The 16,832-nt window shown below is 61.5% G+C and overlaps 2 protein-coding genes across 3 annotated transcripts; both read right to left on the bottom strand.

Annotated features, from left to right (window-relative positions):
* Window positions 1-42: 42 nt before the first annotated feature.
* BLTP2 (bridge-like lipid transfer protein family member 2) lies at window positions 43-13,739 on the bottom strand. Of its 2 annotated transcripts, XM_077787515.2 has the most exons (39): window positions 13,592-13,739; window positions 12,858-12,987; window positions 12,542-12,588; window positions 12,102-12,264; window positions 11,904-12,022; window positions 11,499-11,559; window positions 11,089-11,287; window positions 10,810-10,933; window positions 10,319-10,443; window positions 10,166-10,233; window positions 9,924-10,072; window positions 9,567-9,685; window positions 9,198-9,361; window positions 8,807-9,071; window positions 8,484-8,689; window positions 7,233-8,328; window positions 6,826-7,017; window positions 6,544-6,746; window positions 6,349-6,467; window positions 6,054-6,274; window positions 5,744-5,934; window positions 5,559-5,658; window positions 5,283-5,485; window positions 4,691-4,985; window positions 4,415-4,572; window positions 4,119-4,325; window positions 3,913-4,012; window positions 3,561-3,743; window positions 3,267-3,388; window positions 3,034-3,189; window positions 2,839-2,960; window positions 2,378-2,558; window positions 2,215-2,301; window positions 2,002-2,112; window positions 1,781-1,916; window positions 1,442-1,566; window positions 993-1,094; window positions 778-912; window positions 43-587 (listed from the first exon to the last, which is right to left on the bottom strand). In XM_077787515.2, exons 1-39 carry the CDS (start codon window positions 13,660-13,662, stop codon window positions 405-407), a joined length of 6,738 nt encoding a protein of 2,245 aa, XP_077643641.1. In that variant the 5' UTR covers window positions 13,663-13,739; the 3' UTR covers window positions 43-404. The 2 variants fall into 2 exon arrangements, 1 of the variants encoding a protein (XP_077643641.1); XR_014949565.1 differs by lacking the exons at window positions 43-587; window positions 778-912; window positions 993-1,094; ... (2 more) ...; window positions 2,002-2,112; window positions 2,839-2,960.
* Window positions 13,740-14,902: 1,163 nt separating this feature from the next.
* SDF2 (stromal cell derived factor 2) lies at window positions 14,903-16,796 on the bottom strand. Its single transcript, XM_021550895.3, has 3 exons — window positions 16,625-16,796; window positions 16,351-16,547; window positions 14,903-15,721 (listed from the first exon to the last, which is right to left on the bottom strand). The coding sequence occupies exons 1-3, from the start codon at window positions 16,782-16,784 to the stop codon at window positions 15,434-15,436; spliced, it is 645 nt and encodes a 214-aa protein (XP_021406570.1). The 5' UTR covers window positions 16,785-16,796; the 3' UTR covers window positions 14,903-15,433.
* Window positions 16,797-16,832: the final 36 nt, after the last annotated feature.

The raw sequence follows: 16,832 nt of genomic DNA, 5'->3' as shown, positions 1-16,832 counted from the left end.
CCAGCACTGCGGGTGAGGCAAGAAACAAGCCACTGGCCTAAGCCTGTTCCAAATTAAAAACTCTTCAGTTAAACTCTCTCAGTTCCCCTTTTTCCCAGCCTGGAGAGATCCTGATGCTTCACCAGGCCCAGGGGCTGGGCCCAGCACCCGCACAGCAGGGATGGGGGAAGCTCGCAGGGACCCTTGGCACGAGGGGTCTGTACCCCACAAAGCTGCCCCGGAGCACCCTGTGTCCCGCATCCCCGTGCTGCTCCACGCCTGCCCCACAACAACGGGGCTACTGAAGGCCTGCACGTGGCTGAGCCCTCCTTGGGGACCACTGAGCAGTGCAGCCCCCCCTTTGCCTTCGGGGTGCCCCCCCAAGGAGCACCCCAAGTCCCTTCCCGGCCTGCCGGGTGCTGCCGTCATTTGCGCCTGCCGAAGATCGACTTCTTGCTGGGGTTCTTCTCGCCCACGCTCAGCCCAATGAGCAATCGAGCCTTCTCGTCCTCCTCCTGCTGCTGGATGGTCCCATCAGATTTGTTCTCCAGTTTCCCCCGGGCCTCTGCGCCTGCCGCCGGCTTCAGGCGCAGCTTCTCCTTGATCACCTGCCCCGGGAGTCAGGGGGCTCAGCAACTCCCCACGGCCACACCCTGGGTGACAGCCTGAGCTGCTGAGCCAGTGCAGCTGCTTCCCACGCTGGGGAATGTGCCACCCACTCTGGGGTTGCCATCTCCATCCTGGGCAGAGCAGCTCTGGCAGCCTGCGGAGTGGGAAGAGGGATGTGGTCCCACGTACCTGTGCCACCAAGGCTTTGCGGCTGTCCCTCTTCACCGCCATGGCAAAGTCCAGCCACGTCCATGTGTTGTTGTGGTACTCCAGGCATGGCAGCACCAGGTTCAGGTCACCCCAGTCCACGCTGTTCTTCTCCCCCTGTGTGACAGAGGTGTCAGGCAGTGTGGGGACAATGGCCCACACCACCCCAAGCATGCCCTGTCCCACTGGTCCCACACCTTGTAGCTGACACAGAGTGGCACCTGCGGGATCTTGATGTAGATGAAGGAGTTGTTCATGGCTGCACGCTCCTTCATCTTGTCGATGTCATCCACGGGATGCTGGGGACAAAGCAGAAGCCATGAGCACAAGGGAAGGAGAAGGGACACAGCCAGGAACCAGCAGGGAAGGGACAGCCGGGCACTAGGCCACAGCATTGCTTCATCAGGGAGAGGTGAGAGCTGCCCTGGCATGGTGCTGGAAAAATGAGATACAGGGATCACATAAGCGTGCAGGCGCCTGGCTGTAAAGGATGCAAATCCTCATGGTGGGAGGGAGCAGGAGAAAGCAGACAAGCGTGGGAGGGAAGTGTTGGAGGACATGGCTACCCAGCCTTGCAGCTAAGGAAAACAGACTGGCACCACAGCAGGGCTCTCGCAGATTCCCCCCTCACAGCAGCACGAGGTACCTCAGGTGCTTTTCGGAACGATCTTCTGACCCCTGATGTCCGGTTCAGTCCCTGAGCAACTCCCTTCCCTGAGCCCAGCGAGTCATCGGCCCCGATCAGCTGCCGCGGCTTCACCACGGGGATCCCTGGGGCAAACAGGGTGTGAGGTGCTGGTGGTGTCCAGCCAGGGGTTAGCCACGACCCCAACCCTCCCACCACCTCCCTGACCACAGGGGAGACCACAAATCCCTGTTCCTCAACTCACGGCTGGACAGCAGCTGCCCACAAACATAATCCTGGACACGCAGCCAGAGCTGCTCCAAGGACATCTAGAGAGGAGGATGATTACAAGCCTCTCACCTGTTGTCACCAGCTTGGACTTATCTTCCTCATCCCCCACCTCCTCCTCCTCCACATTACGGCCAGGGAAGAAGAAACCCATCATTCTGTGGAAGAACTGGTGGGTGAGCTGAATGGTGAGAGGCACCACGTTCACCTGTGGGAAAGTGATATGTGAGAGCCAGGCACACACTGCCTGTGCCCCACAGAGACCCTGGCACCTCCCGGCCCAGCCCTGGCACCTCAAAATGCTCCTTGATGGAGATGCCTCCCACAGGAGGCCGGACCTTGCTGAAAATCCTCAGGGCTAGCTGCCGGCCAGACTGGCAGGAGCTCTGGGGACGCAGCACCACCTGCAGGGAAGAGGACGAGTGGCTGGGGTGAGGACAGGCCACTCTGCTCATGCCATGCATGGGTCCCCAAGCTGCAGAGCTACTCCCCCAGCTGCCACTTGCCTTGTAGACAGCATTGGGCAGCAGGTTGTTCATGGTCACCCAGCCCAGTTCCAGCAGATGCTCGGCCGTGTCATCAGACTTGTTGACCTGTGCAGACAAAGCCATCAGCTCCCAATGTCCCCGTCCCCAGCTTAGGGGCTGTGGGCACTGTCCAACTCCACACCTTGCTGTAGAGGAAGCGCTGGAGCTCCAGCTCAGCAATGCCCAGCTGCCCATCCTCCTCTGTCAGGCGCCAGCGTGCCTGGGCAAAGTAGAACTCAGTCCTCCGTGCCACGCTCACATCCTCCGGCTGCTTTCGCAGCTCCATCTTGTTGGCTCGCTGCAGCTGGAAGTCCTTGAAGCACCTACAGCACAGAGGAGAGAGCTGGGATATGGGAGTCCTACAGTAAGGGGGACACAACGCTGGGGAAGGCTGGAATCACAGAATCAGAATGGTTTGGGTTGGACACCTCCCACTGTCACAGGTTGCTCCAAGCCCCATCCAGCCTATCCTTGAATACTTCCAGGGATGAGGCAGCCACAGCTTCTCTGGGCAACCTGTGCCAGCGCCTCACTGGGATGAATTTCTCCCTAATATCCAATCCAAACCTAGTCTCAGTTTGAAGCCATTCCTCCTTGTCCTACCTGATCAGTATGTTCAGCTCCTCACTCTCCAGCTGCAGGTCAGCTTTTTCCTGGCTCAGCTGCTGCTGCAGCCGGTGGTTCAGGTCGAGCAGGACCTCGTTTTTGCTGTCATCCTTCAAGGACTGAAGGACAGACAACCCTCAGCACCCTCTGCCCTAGAGTGGGGATCCCAGGGAGCCAGGGATGTGGGCCCACCTTCATGTTGGAGTACATCTGCTTCTCCAGCTGCCGGATCTGGGCCACGTGCTGCCTCACAGCCTCTTGCAGGTGTAGGATACTGCTGCGCTGCTCCTCAGGGTTGCTGGATATTTCCAGCTGGAAACGCACCCGCTGCTTCTTCTCACTGTGCTCCTGGACACAGGAACGGGGCAAGGTTAGGACTGCCTGGGTGCAGTGCGTGGCACACACACCTGGAGCCCCGTGGGTACCTTGCGTTTGGGCTCCACGTGCAGCAGCAGGTTGTTGACTATGTCGAGGATCATGGCATACTGTGCGGGGTTGGTGGAGATCTCCAGGTCGTGGTGGATCAGGGTGAAGGTGTCCACAGCTCCTGCAGGGACACAAAGGGCAAGTGGGGCCTCAGCATGGCCAGAAATGTGTTGGGAACCCCTCCTGTATGCAGCCCTCTGACCCAAGCAGGGCCAAAAGGAAACACCCCTGGAGTTAGCCATGGGTCAGCCCAGAGCTCTGTCCCCCACAGCACACTGCCTGGCTGCACCCACCCTCCTGCTTCTTCAGCAGATCCTCCTTCTCCTGGTTGGCAGGGGTCTCAGGGGGTTTTATCTGCGTGGCCAGCTCGGGGTCGATGTCGTGGCTGTAGCTGATGTAGTACATGCGGCAGCTGCAGCGAGAGATAATCCTCTGCACCTGCTGGGTCTGCTGGGCTTCCGAGGGCTGATTCCAGTCTGGGAACAGGCAGAGGAACCACAGTCAGACTGCCGTGTCAGGGCTGGGAGCATCAGCCACCTCCTGGAGCCACACAGGGACAGGACAGGTACTCTCAGCTCTGCCAGCCTTGGGGTGACACCCGAGTGGGACTGGGGTAGGCACAGCAGCCAGGGCTGTGGGCAGTACCTGTGGTGGTGCTGACCATGCCCCCCACTGCCTGCCCGCTCTCCATCAGCTCCTGCACCGAGTCCAGGCTCCGCTGACGATGCTCCTCAATATTTTTCACCTGGGGAAGCAAGGAGGCACTGCTGGCTGTCCCCATTGTCCCTGGCTTGGCCAGGGCAGTGACAGCACTGCCTGTCCCCTACATAGCTCACCCACCACATGCTCACCTCCAGCCAGAGCTGGCCATGCTCCCCCTCGGAGGGGCTGCTCTCTGTCGTGGCAAAGTACTGCATGCCATCCAGCAAACATGTCCAGGATGTCTTCTGCTTCAGAGTGTCCCCGTACCAGGCAGGGTGGTGCTGGCACTGCAGCAGCTGTGCCTTCGCAGCCGACACGATCACACAGCCCTCCGTCTCTGCACCACGCAGAACCATCTGTGGGGGGAGAGACCCCAGGGGTCTGATGGACCTTTCTGGCGCAGCACAGCCCCTGCCACAGCCAGGCTGTGGGGACAGGCAGGTACCTGGCAGTTCACCAGCTCGATGAGGCAGTTGCGGTTGTAGATGTCGTCAGTCTGGCAGGCAGCGATGCCGCAGAGCTGCTCGCTGGCCCCCGACTCCTCTTCTGTGAAAACCACAAATTTGTCCGTCTCCTCAATGAGCTTCTGCAGCATGTAGGCCCCTGGAGAAGGAGAAAGGTCAATGCAAAGCTGTGGGGGGATGTCACAAATGTACAGAATGAAAACAGGCACAGCTTTGAGCTGTGGGCTTCTCCTTGCTCCCCTCCCTGCTGTGCTCACCCCCTGAGGAGGCTCTCTCAGGACGGCCACTGGTGATGGGAGCGGTCACTCTGGCAGGGATGGAGTGAGCAGAGAGTGGGCCCCGCTTCAGCTTCTTGGCCTGCAGCTGTGTGTCGATCTTCAGCCCCTTCAGGGCCTCGGTGGACAGGTTACGCTTGAGCACAGCCGCTTTCTTGTAGCCGTCGTAGAGGCCGAAGGCGATGTCCCGGTTTGTGGTGGTCCAGGATGCCCGCAGGTCCACCAAGTGCAGCTGATGCGTGTGGAAACCATCGTCCCCATCACGCAGGGGCAGCTCCTGGGCACAAAGGGTCAGTGCCTCAGCACAGCAAAGCTACTCCTGGCCCTGCCCAGTGGCCTCATGCATTGGGACTAGGAGCCCTGCCAGCCCTTCAGGCAGAGCATGGGGACTGGAGCCCAGACCACAGCATGGGCACAAAGTCAGGTGCTTGGTAGATTGGAGGACCTGAAGTTCTCTCTCTTCCCCAGCCCAAATCCCTTCCCCATTCCCCATTGCATCCAACAACCAACATCCCCTTGTCCTGGGGTTGCCACCAGGCCAGCACAAGCTGCTGTGCCCTGTTTGCAGTGGTACCTCCTCAGCCGTGCGGTTGCTGTGCCGCTGGTAGGTGAGGGAGGACAGGCTCAGCAGGTGAGTTTTCTTCACCAGGGTGTCGAGCTGGTGGTCAGCGCTCTCGTCACAAGTGGAGGCCATGAGGTGCACGGTGACCTGGCTCAGGTCACTCACCATCTGCGTGATGCTCCACTCCGAAATGAGGCGCCGCATCACCGTGCCGGCTGGGGGACAGGGACAGGGGTCAGCCAGGGCCCTGCTGTGCTGGGAAGTGCTCCTGGCAGGATTCCCACTCACCTTGTGGGATGAGCCGCTGTGTGCCCCGAGTGAAGATGTGTCCCTGACAGCACTCCACCTGGATCCCCCGCTGCTGGGCAAAGGAGGCCCAGTAATGCACCTGAGAGGGAGCAGAGAGCAGGAGCTGAGAGTCCAGCAGAGGCAGAGCAGGGAGGAAACACCAGATTCCCAGCTCTGGGAACTACCTGCAGCCGGGGGAAGAGGGCAGTATAGGACAACTGCTTGTAATGCTGCCCCAGCTTCTTCTTGCTGGGTTTCATGTTGTTGAAGAGCTTCCCACGGCAGATGGGCCGTGTCACGCTGGTCCACGTGGCCCAAAAGTTCTGCATCCAGCGGAGGGTGCTGCTGTAGAGCAGGATCCGGGGCTGGGAGTACTCTGAGAATATATATACCCACCATCAGCCAGCACCGTAGGGTCAGGACCCAACCCACAACCAGCATGCCCTGCCTTATGCCCCTTTGTCCCCAGGGGATCCCCAGGACGCTGTCAGCCACCTTTACTGGGTTGTGTCAGGTCCATCCGGATGGAGAGGTTGAGGTTCTCGGAGCGAAAGGCACGGTAAGAGTCATACTGCTGCCCCACTGGCACCTCGGGCAGGAATTCAGGGGAGCGCAGCACCACGCCATGGTGGTCGTGGGGGTTCCCATGGCACAGCCACTGCAGGTCCAGCGTCATGCACAGGTCAGGCAGGTGCAGGAAGCAGCAGTCGTCATATCTAAATGCAGAAAAAGATCCCAGTCACCCCCCAGCACTGGTGAGGGTCCCCCATGCTCATGGCCCCACACTCACTTGGAGGCTGTCCGGACATTGATATCCAGGTTGCCCTTGAAGACAAACTGCCCGGGCTTCCAGTGGAAGGAGAGTTGGCTCCACTCCCAATGCATGTTCTCTGTGGTGTTGTAGGGATCCTGCAAGGGCAGGTGTGAGGAGAGGAGGTGTGAGCTGACCCCACACCCTGTTGTTCCCCAGTCCAGTAGCACCCACCTCGGTGGCCAGCTGGTGTAGGTTGGCCTGTTCAATGTCCATGTGCCAGTCTCCGTGGAAGAGAAGGCGGCTCTTGTCCCACCAGGGCAATGGGGCACTGGGGTCTTCTGAGGCTTTGGTGAGGAGATCCACACACTGGCCGATCAGGGTCCAGGCTGGGTCCCAGCAGGGCCCCCACACGATGGTGTACTGGGAGATCACAGCTGGGGACAAACAAGTTGGCTCAGCCATTTGCCCTGTCCCTACCCCACCACAGAGCCCCTCCATTGCTCCAGGCCTTACAGTGAAAGTCATGGTAGAACTTCAAGGGCGGCATGTTCCTCTCCACCGTGGCATCGCCCCAGGGCAGCCCCAGCTTCAGGACCTGGCGGCGCCGGGAGCAGGCCTGGCCGCACTGCTCGGCTCCGATCAGCCGGCCGGAGAGCTGCCAGTTCCGGATCTCAAACAGGTACCGCGGGTAGTCACGGATCCGCACTGCGGGTGGAGGAAGGGCTGAGGGGTGGCGCAGCAAAGAGACAGGCATGCCCCACTCTGGGCCATAGTAGGAGCCATCGTCCTGTCACATCTCCGCTTCCTTCCCACTCCCTTTGAACCTCCAAAAATCCCTGGTTACACACCACGTGGTGCCAGCCCAGGCCACACAGCCATCGTGCTGTCTTCCAAGGGCACCCTCCCACAAAACAACTCACCAAAGAAGCTGCCAACTGTGCCCTTCATCATGCGGCACCACTGGGTGACCATCTCCAGACCCTCTGGGGGGAACGGGCTGACATCATCCATGTCCCTCATCTGCTCCAACACACGCTCCGTGCCATGGAAGGACTCATCAGCCATGGCCACCAGCTCCAGGTGGGCCAGGGTCCAGGTGAGGAGGGCCCTCCGCATGGGCGTGTTGGCGTAGAGGCGCCGCGAGCGCTGGATGTAGATCTCGATGTTCTTCTTCTCCAGGGAGGCGTAGAGCTCCTCGATCTTGCGGGCAGGCAGCAGCTCCCCGTGCTGCTTGCGCAGCGCAGCCACCTTGGCGTCCAGCAGCTGCAGGCGCTTGGCGCTCTCCTTGCTCTCGTCCTTCATCAGCTCGTAGTTGTCTCGCAGCTTGACCTCAAAGACGTCATCCAGGAAGACCCAGGAGAAGTGGGTGACTTTGAGCAGGAGGTCGGGGGGCAGGGCCGTGCTGGCGGGGCGCCCAGGCCGGTGCAGGCCCTTCAGCCACTTCTGCACGCCCACGGCAGCGTCCAGCGTGCGGGAGAAGTCGTACTGGTAGGGGAACTCGATGGTCACGCTGGCGAAGGAGAAGGCCCAGCCGCGGTTGCGGAGGGTGCGCAGGGCGGGGAAGGCGTCGCGGTGCCGGACGACCTCCTCCAGCTCTGGCAGCAGCTTCACCTCCACCTCCTTGAAGCTGAAAATGCTGTGTCCATCGAAGCCGGCGGCCAGCTCAGGGCAGTAGCCGTGCAGGGCACCGCCATGCCAGCTGACCGAGGTCCGTTCCGCAGCCAGGCTGATGTAGTTGGCCTCAGAGACAAAGGCTGTGATCTTGGCAGAGCTCAGCTCCAGGGACAGCGACAGGAGTCTTTTGGGAGGGGCCCCTTTTGGCTGGAAGGGCCCCGGTGACCCACTAGGGGTGGCTGGGTGGGACATGGGGCTCTCTGGGGGCAGGGAGGGAAGCGTCCTGTAGCCGAGGGCGCTCCGCAAGGCTTCGTGGCACTGCAGGGTGCCCAGGGTGTGATGGTACAAGTGCATGTGGTCAGGTGGGCTCCACAGCACTGCCAGCCCCTCGCCGCACTGCACCTGCACCAGAGAGAGTGAGCAGGCACCACATCACTGCCAGGGCCAGCACAGCACAGCCCCGTCCTCCCCCCAACACCTTTCATGCCATCCAGTCCTCCCCCTGCCCCATTTATCCCCAGAACAGGACAAAGCAGTGGCCCAACAGCCAAACCGACCTCCAGGGAGCGGATGCTGCTGTGGTAGGTGACAGAGAGCACAGAGAGGCTGGCCACTGGGTTGGGGATGGCAGGAGCTTTGCAGCACGGCTGCATCTTCTCAGTGATGCTCTTCACCAAGGCCAGCACCATGCCCTGAACGCTGAGCGTGCAGCTCTCAGCACTTCCCAACACAGTCAGCGTGTCCAGCCGCAGCTCCAGGGCACCTGGAGAGACAGCATGTTAGTGCTGGAGGCACAGAGGCACACTACAACGTGCCAGGTTGCTCTGACTGCAGGGTTATTCCAGGACAGCCACCTGGGAACAGCTTGGATGCTACTTACCCACTACGGCCGAGAGTGTAAAAAGGTTCACATCCTCCACCTTCAGATCCACCTTCCAGAGCAGCCCCCAGGGCTCAGTGGAAGCAGAAGGTGGCTGCTTGGTAAGTTCAGCCCCACTAGGCTGCAAGCAGAACAGGGGCAGGACCCTGGCCAGGCACTCAGTGCAGGTGTCAGATGACTCCACTTGCAGCCCCCGGATGGTGCAATCCAGGAAGAGCGTATCCGACTGGGCACTGGACATGCCCAGGGGCTGGTTGTAGCTGCCCTGCAGGACAAACAGGATGATCATTCTCAGGCTGCAGGACATCTCTGTACCACCACATATCCCTGTGCCACCCATATGGAGTCTGAGACTGAAAGCCAACCCTTGGTCCCTTGGCTTGCCCCTCACCTGAAGATTGAAGGAGTCGAGGATGAGGGCTTCTCCCCACACATGCATGTTGGGGGGATGTGGGGCACGCTGGATGTGGGAGTCATTGCCCACTCGCCAGCACAGGTGGTCCACGGCCAGCACCGCTCGCTGGTGCACACTCTGTGGCCGCAGGTGCTGGTAGTCTGTGGGCACAGAGGAGGGGGGAAGCGCAGGCAAGGGTTACCCAAACATGGGCACCCCAGACACAACCAGGCAGGGACCCACAGCCCCCGGCCACGCACACACACACGGGCAGCACAGCGGCAGCACAACCCTCTCCATTCCCATCCTGCTGCCTCTCTGGCAGATCCTAAGAAGAGCCCAGCACCTCCCTGATCCAGCCTGTACCTGCAGAGATGGAGTTGAAGCCCAAGGCGAAGGGTGGCGTGTCCCCAAGCTGCACAGACACATTGACGTTGGACAGCGAGGCACACAGGATGATGGGTGCTAGGATTTGGGGATAGCTCCTGCACAGGACAAGCAGGGATGGGCTGTTACTGGGAGCTGTGTGCCACAGAGCCTGGCAGGGAGCAGACCCAGAGGGATGTCCTCTCTGCAGGGGCTCCCTGATCACCTCCTGACCAGCCTCCCCATCCCACAGGTGGTGCACAGATAAGGTGCTGAGTGCCCAGGCACCATGCCAGAGCGTGGCCATCAAGAGGAAACAAGCTGTGATACCAGCAGCTGCACTGAGGCCAAGTTTACCTTCCCTTGTGCCCTTGGCTGGGGACAGGCACCGCCCGGCACCTGTACTCCTGTGCCAACAGGCCCAGCCAGTGCGAAAACTCTTGGTGACGGTAGTGGATGATGCAGGTGTTGAGCAGCACAGCAGCCGAGAGGTCAATGGCTGTGACCTAGAGCAGGGAAAGGGCCAGGTGGCAAAAAACTCATGCCAGGAGCCAAACCAGCCACCCCCAGGGGACAGAGTGTGCCCAGCGCTCGCTCACCTGCACACTGGTCTTCAGGGAGTTGAGGCACACGATGCGCTGGCGGCTCTGGGACAGGAGAAGGCCATCTGTGGGGACAGAGGAGGACAAATGAGGGGTGGCAGAGGGCAGTGATGGTAGCCCTGTCTCATCCGTGCTTTCCTGGCTACTTGCCTTCTAGCTGGAGGTCTACACTCATTTGGTCCAGGTCTGAGGTGGGCGTGAAGTTGCGCAATGGGATTTGCTCCTCTTCACGCTGATATAGCAACTGCAGCAGCTTCAGGCTCCAGGTGAGGTGCCTGGAAGACACAGGGAGTCACTGCCAGGAGGGAACTGCACTGTCATGTCCTCCATCTCCCTGCCTCTCATCACCAGCTGACCAGCATGCTGGCATGGACAAACACAGCAGCCCAGCTGCAGTACAGCCCAGTGCTCTCATCCCATTGCCTGAGGATCCTGTCAGCTGTCCTACTGGAGAACCAGCTCACGTGCTTCCTTCCTCCCCAAGAGCCCATCCCCAGGCCCAGCTCAGTCCTTCCCACTGGAGTGGGCTCTAGGACTCGCTCTGCAGTGTAGCAGAGCCAAAGGACGAGAAGGGAATGGCACAGCTGTCCCTAGGTCCATGTCCCCAGCATTACTTTGGACTCGGACAGCCTGGCTCTCACCTCTTCTGGCTGTTCATGGACAGCACCATGCTGGTGTTCTCCAGCTTCATCTCCACCCTCCTGGGGATGAGCTTCAGGGTGTCCCTGCTCAGCACAGACAGGGATTTCGAGGGCTCCCCTGGGCCTGGAGAAGGACAGAGAGGGGAAAGACTTGTCCAAACCCCCACACTTGGGAGCAGGAGGGAGTGATCCCACAGCCAAATCCCTCTGGCTCCAGTGCAACTATGGGGGCCACCAGCCTCTGCCCTGCCCAGAGCTTGTCCCTTTCCTTGTCCTGACCTGTGCTGGGCTCTTCCTCCACGCTGCTGTGCTGGGCCCCAGCAGTGACGTGCTGCAGGAGGGGGCTGCAGAAAAGCCCCTCGTGCAGCTCTGCCTGCAGCGTGCGGACGCAGAGCCGGACACCCACCAGCCGCCGCTTGCTGCTGATCTCCAGGGAGAGCGAGAGTGCCAGGGCCAGCTCTGCCAGGCACGTGTCGTCCTGTGCACAGGGGACACAGCAGGGAGCACACAGGGAGTCACACAGTGCCCTCCCAGTGCGTGCTGCAGGTGGAGAGCTGGGCACAGCACAGAGCCCAGCACCTGGCAGCATCACCCAGCCTCAGGGACACCCTGGGACAGGTCCTCAGTGTGTCCCAGAGAACCAGTGCCCAGGTTCAAAGTGTGGAATTTCTCCCTCCTCCAGCACTCACCAGCTGGCTGCTCCGGAGGACTTTGCTGTTCACCTTTGTCAGGCTCACCTCGCACGTCAGGCTGGGGAGAGCAGAGAACAGGAGGAGGATGTGGGTCTTGCTGCTGCCAAAACAAGTTCCTGCCCTCTTTCCTGTGGGACACAGGGACCCCCAGGTCCCTGTTCCAAGTGCTTCCAAAAGCTGTGCATTCCCTAACTCCATGCATACCACATTATTTAGAGAACACACAACTCAAGCTTCCTGTGACAGGAAAAGGAATCAGGCCAGCCTCAGAGGAGGTTAATGTGTCACACCACAGGTGACATGGGATGCTGCTGAGCGGGACAGAGAGAGGAGAGACACAAGGCTGGGGTCAGAGGAGCTTCCCCACCCTGGAAGCAAACAGGGGTACGAGCACAGCTTTACCTCTTCCCATTGCCATTCAGGAGGAGACGTGTCTGGCTGGCCTGGATGTGCCAGAGGGACTCTGAGGTGGCCACGTGCAGAACCATGATGTTGATGGAATCCATGTGGATGGAAAAGAGCTGGGGAGAAGGTGCTGCTGTGAGGGATATCAGACAGGAGAGCAGCCCACAGCAGCCTCTCACCAAGCCAGTGCCTCACCTGGCTAAGGAGCTTCAGAAGGGAGGGTTTAAGGGTCAGGTCTGTCCTGCTTTCATTTCCATCAGCTTCTCTGGGAGCCTCTGGGACAGATGGCTGGAACGCAGGGCCTTTCTGGAGATCTGTGCGGATTCGCACCTCGCCAAAACACAGCTCAAAGTAGCGCCTGGGGAGCAACAGCACAGGCAGCTCTGACAAGAGCTCGCACTTGGCACACCTGGCCCTGTCACCAGGGATTTCCCCTACCCCAGGGACGTGCAGGACCAGCACAAGGGCACCCACAAGACACTGTCACCTCCAAGCGTGGGTCACTCCCTCACAGAGCTGACCACAGGGCAACAAGGATGGCGGAAAGGTGTAAAGGCAGCAGGATGGCAAGCAGGGCGAGGGGTGAGCCAGACCCCCAAAGGGAGCAGGCAGGGAGCTGGGGTGGGGGCACGTACGGCAGCTCCCGGCTCAGCTTGCTGGAGATCCAGATGTTGTCGATCTCCTGTAAGGACACACAGGTGGGTCAGAGAAGAAACAACTTGGCTCTGCCTTGTGATGCTCATCTCAACATTCTCACTCCACTCTCGGTGTCTGGGATCACACAAGGAGCAGCCAAACCCCCAAGTCTGGCCATGGGAGGAACAGCCTGGCACCAGACATGGGGGTGCTCACCAGGAGAGTGGCTCCATGGATTTGCTGCCAGCCTGGAAGTGACAGCAATCACCCTCCCTGCCTTGTCTGCCAGCGACCACCCTTTGAGCAGGTACCCACCACAGTCTGCTGCTCCCGCTGGAACTTGAGGCTGATGTTCTGGGCCCAGAAGAAGCCAAAGGAGCCAATCTTCAGCTCTGCATGAAGCTTCTGCCGGCACCAGGTGACAGCCAGGCGACATGCCAGCCATCTGTGGGAACAGGGGGAAGGCTAGGGTCAGCTTCTCCATTGGGGTTGGGGTCTAGGGACGGTCTTTGTCCTTTGAGCACCAGCTGCAGCACCCACACCTCGATAGGAGCTCACATGGACTCATGGTGAGGAAGAGACCCTGCAGGATCACCCCCAACAATCCCTGACAGCCCTCTCCCAAGACCAGAGGCCTCCACACCCCCCTGGCACCCTGTGCCCACCCCTGTGAGCTCCTCTGAACTTTGGCAAGCCCCCAAGCCTCTGACACCAAGCTCTACAACTCCCCAATCCCCTGCAGGCTCCCCTCCACACCTGTCTCCCATCCCTGTGAGCCCCCCAAAGTCCTGACACCCCCCTAAGCCCTCTTTGTCCCTCTTACCCTCTGCTTCCCTCCTCCCAGACCCCCAACACCTCCCCCTCATCCCCCCGCACCCCTGACATTCCCCCAACCACCCCAAAATCTCCCGCGGGCCCCCAGCACACCCGCACCCCGCACTGCCAGCCCCTCGGGGCTCCCCTCGGCCCTGGCGAGCTCCTCCCAGCCCCGCCGCCCCCGGCCCCGCCCGGCCGCAGCCCCCGCGCCCCCAGAGCCGCCAGGCCCCGACCGCGCCAGCAGCCCGGCGAGCAGCGCGATCAGCACGGCGCCCAGCAGCGCGGCGGGCAGCGGCGGCGGCATGGCGGGCACGGCCCCGCTGCGGGCCCCGGCCCCGCGGAGACCCCGGCCCGGCCCGGCCCGGCCCGGCCCCGCCGCCCGTGGGCCGCCCGCGCACCCCGAGTGGCCGCTGGGAGGGGCGGGACGGGGCGGGGCCAGCGGCGCCTGCCCGGGGACCGCGCAGCGCCCCGCCGGGGCCGCGCCAAACGGGACACGGGCACCGGGCACCGGCAGGGACACCGGGCACCGGCACGGGACACGGGCACCGGGCACCGGCACGGGACACGGACACCGGCATGGGGACATGGACACTGGCATGGGGACACAGACACCGGGATGGGGACATGGACACCGGCATGGGGACACAGGGCACCGGTACAGGACACCAGGCACCGGCATGGGGACACCGGGCACCGGGATGGGACATGGACACCGGCATGGGGACACGGACACCGGCATGGGGACATGGACACCGGCATAGGACACTGGGCACTGGCATGGGGACACGGACACTAGGATGGGGACAGAGGGACACCAGCATGGGGACATTGACACCGGCATGGGGATACGGACACCAGCATGGGGACACGGACACTGGCATGGGGACACGGACACCGGCATGGGGACACCGGTGTGGGGACATGAACACCGGCATGGGGACACTGACACCAGGATGGGGACATGGACACCGGCATGGGGACACAGACACCAGGACGGGGGACACCGGTGTGGGGACATGAACACCGGCATGGGGACACTGACACCAGGACGGGGGACACCAGGATGGGGATGGAGGGACACCGGCATGGGGACAGGGGGACAGCAGGACCACACCTGCCTGGGAACAGTGGGACACCAGGATGGGGACAGGATTGCACTACGGCGGCACCGGTATGAGACAGTGGGGACACCACAACGGCACTGGCACGAGGATACCAGGATGGGGACAGGGGGTGACACCAGGGCAGCACTGACATGGGGACACCGGGATGGGGAGACAGATGACACCAGATGAGGAGTAACACTAGGGATAGATAGGGACAGGAGTGACACCAGATTTGACACTGGGATGGAGTGAGGGGGGTGACACAGCACTGAAATGGAGTGAGGAGCAGGGGGGGTGACACCTGGTCTGGCACTGAGATGGGGTAAGTGGGTGACATCAGGGGCAGCATCAGGATGGGGCAAGTGCAGATGACACCAGGTCTGGCCTCCAGTGCCAGAGGTTCCCTGCTTCCCCCACACAAACAGCCACACCACAGGGCAGAGTTCAGCACTTTTATGGCCCCAGGTCCTTGCAGGGCATGAGGGGCAGTTTGGGGTACAGCAAGGGGTACAACTCCCAGGGACAGCAGTCCTTTAAGGGGCAGGTCCTTGGACAGAGCGGGCTGCAAAGAGACAGGGTGGGAGTTTGGGAATTTGTTTTGGGTCAGGTCTGTTGGGCTTGGCTTTGTGCTACTTTTGAGATGTTTGGACCTGCTTTGTGCTGATCCAGAATGCTGAGCTCTGTTGTGGGTCAGGTCTGGACACTGGGATCTGCTTTGTAGTGGTTTTAGGATGTTGGGAGCTGCTTTGGGTTAGGTCTGGATGCTGGGGCCTGTTCAGTGTCAGATTTGGGGCAATGGAATCTGCTCCACATTGAATTCAGGACATCGCGATCTGCATGTGCCAGGGCCCTGTGTCAGTGGTGTGTGTCAGTCCCAGGGTGGGGACAGGAGCCATTCCGTGGGCTCAGCAGTCCCAAACACAGCAGGGCAGCGCCCACAAACTCCGCATCAGTCTGTCTGTCTGTCCCTCACAACTCGGCGTGATACTGCTCCATTTGGAAGGCCTCGCTGGGCTGCATGAAGATGCCCTCCATCACCTTCCAGTAGTTATTCTGGCTGGAGGTGGCCATGCCGTGCACCTCCTTCTGCCCGTGGATGGGCCGGCCGTACTGCTCCCCGGTCACCGAGAGGAAGACATCGGTGGAGGCATGCTGGAAGCGCACCTCATCGTCCCGTACCCAGTAGGTCCCGCTGCACACCACTGTCCAGTCGTCCAGGTAGTCCCCCTCGCCGGCCTCCCCGAATGCACTCACCTCCTGGGGGTGAAGAACAGCTCATTTCAGCCAGGATGAAGAAAGGAGAGGGTTGAGGTGGGCAGAGGGATCTGGTTGTGACTGAGGCTCTGTTAGGACTTTGAGGGTCTGGCTGGGATTCAGGAGCTGGTAAGGCACTGGGGAGTTGGGAGGGAGTGGGGTGGTTGGGATTCAGGAGCTGGTAAGGCACTGGGGAGTTGGGAGGGAGTGGGGTGGTTGGGATTCAGGAGCTGGTAAAGCACTGGGGAGTTGGGAGGGAGTGGGTAACAAGGTGGGACTTGCAGGGACCCAGCTGGGACCAGGGAACAAGGCAGTGCTGGTAGGGAGAGCCTAAGGAGAGACCCACTCTGAAATGGGGACCAAGGTGAGACCGGTGGGGATATGAGGGACACATCTAGGGCCAGGAATTAGGAAATGCTAGTAGACATATGGGGCATCTGTTTGGGGGAACCTAGGAGACTGACTGGGCAAGAAGGTGGGACTGGCAGTAATATGAGGGATGAAGATAACCCAGGCGGGATGAGCAGGGACAGGGACAACCCAGCCGGGACTCAGAGCGACAAGGCGGGCCCCGTCCTGCCCAGGGAAAGACACCGAGCCCGGGGAGCGCGGCTGGTGACCCTGGGCGGTACCTGGTTCCCGGAGAGCGGCGAGCTGAAGCGGTGGCTGTGCAGGTTGCGGCCGGTGCCCAGGTGCGTGAGGCGGATGGCCTGCCCGCAGCGCACCGGCGTGCCCCGCCGGCACACGGCGGCCGTGCGGCCCCGCACCCGCCAGTAGCTGTTCCCGTCATCCGCCGCCGACACCCCGGTCACCGACTGCTGCCCGCTGCCTGCGGAGGAGGGAGATCCACCGTCAGAGCCAGCTCAGCCCGCCGCGGGTACGCGCGGTGGGGTGGGGCCCGCTTACCGGAGCCGTAGCGCACATCGTGCGAGTGCAGCCGCACGTTGTGCCGCACGTTCAGCAGCTTCACCACGGAGCCGCAGGTGACGGGCCCGGGCTCGGCGCGCCCCGCCGCGCCCAGCGCCGCCGCCAGCAGCGGCAGCAGCAGCGGCAGCGGCGCCTCCATCCCGCAGGAAGCGGAAGCGCGGCCGCTCCGCCCGCCGGGAGGTCGCGG

Source organism: Lonchura striata, chromosome 19 (assembly GCF_050655825.1).
Source record: "Lonchura striata isolate lonStrDom1 chromosome 19, ASM5065582v1, whole genome shotgun sequence".
In the NCBI taxonomy this organism is placed as follows: domain Eukaryota; kingdom Metazoa; phylum Chordata; class Aves; order Passeriformes; family Estrildidae; genus Lonchura; species Lonchura striata.
Note: the sequence above shows the minus strand (reverse complement) of the source record. Positions and strands in the feature narration are given on the sequence as shown.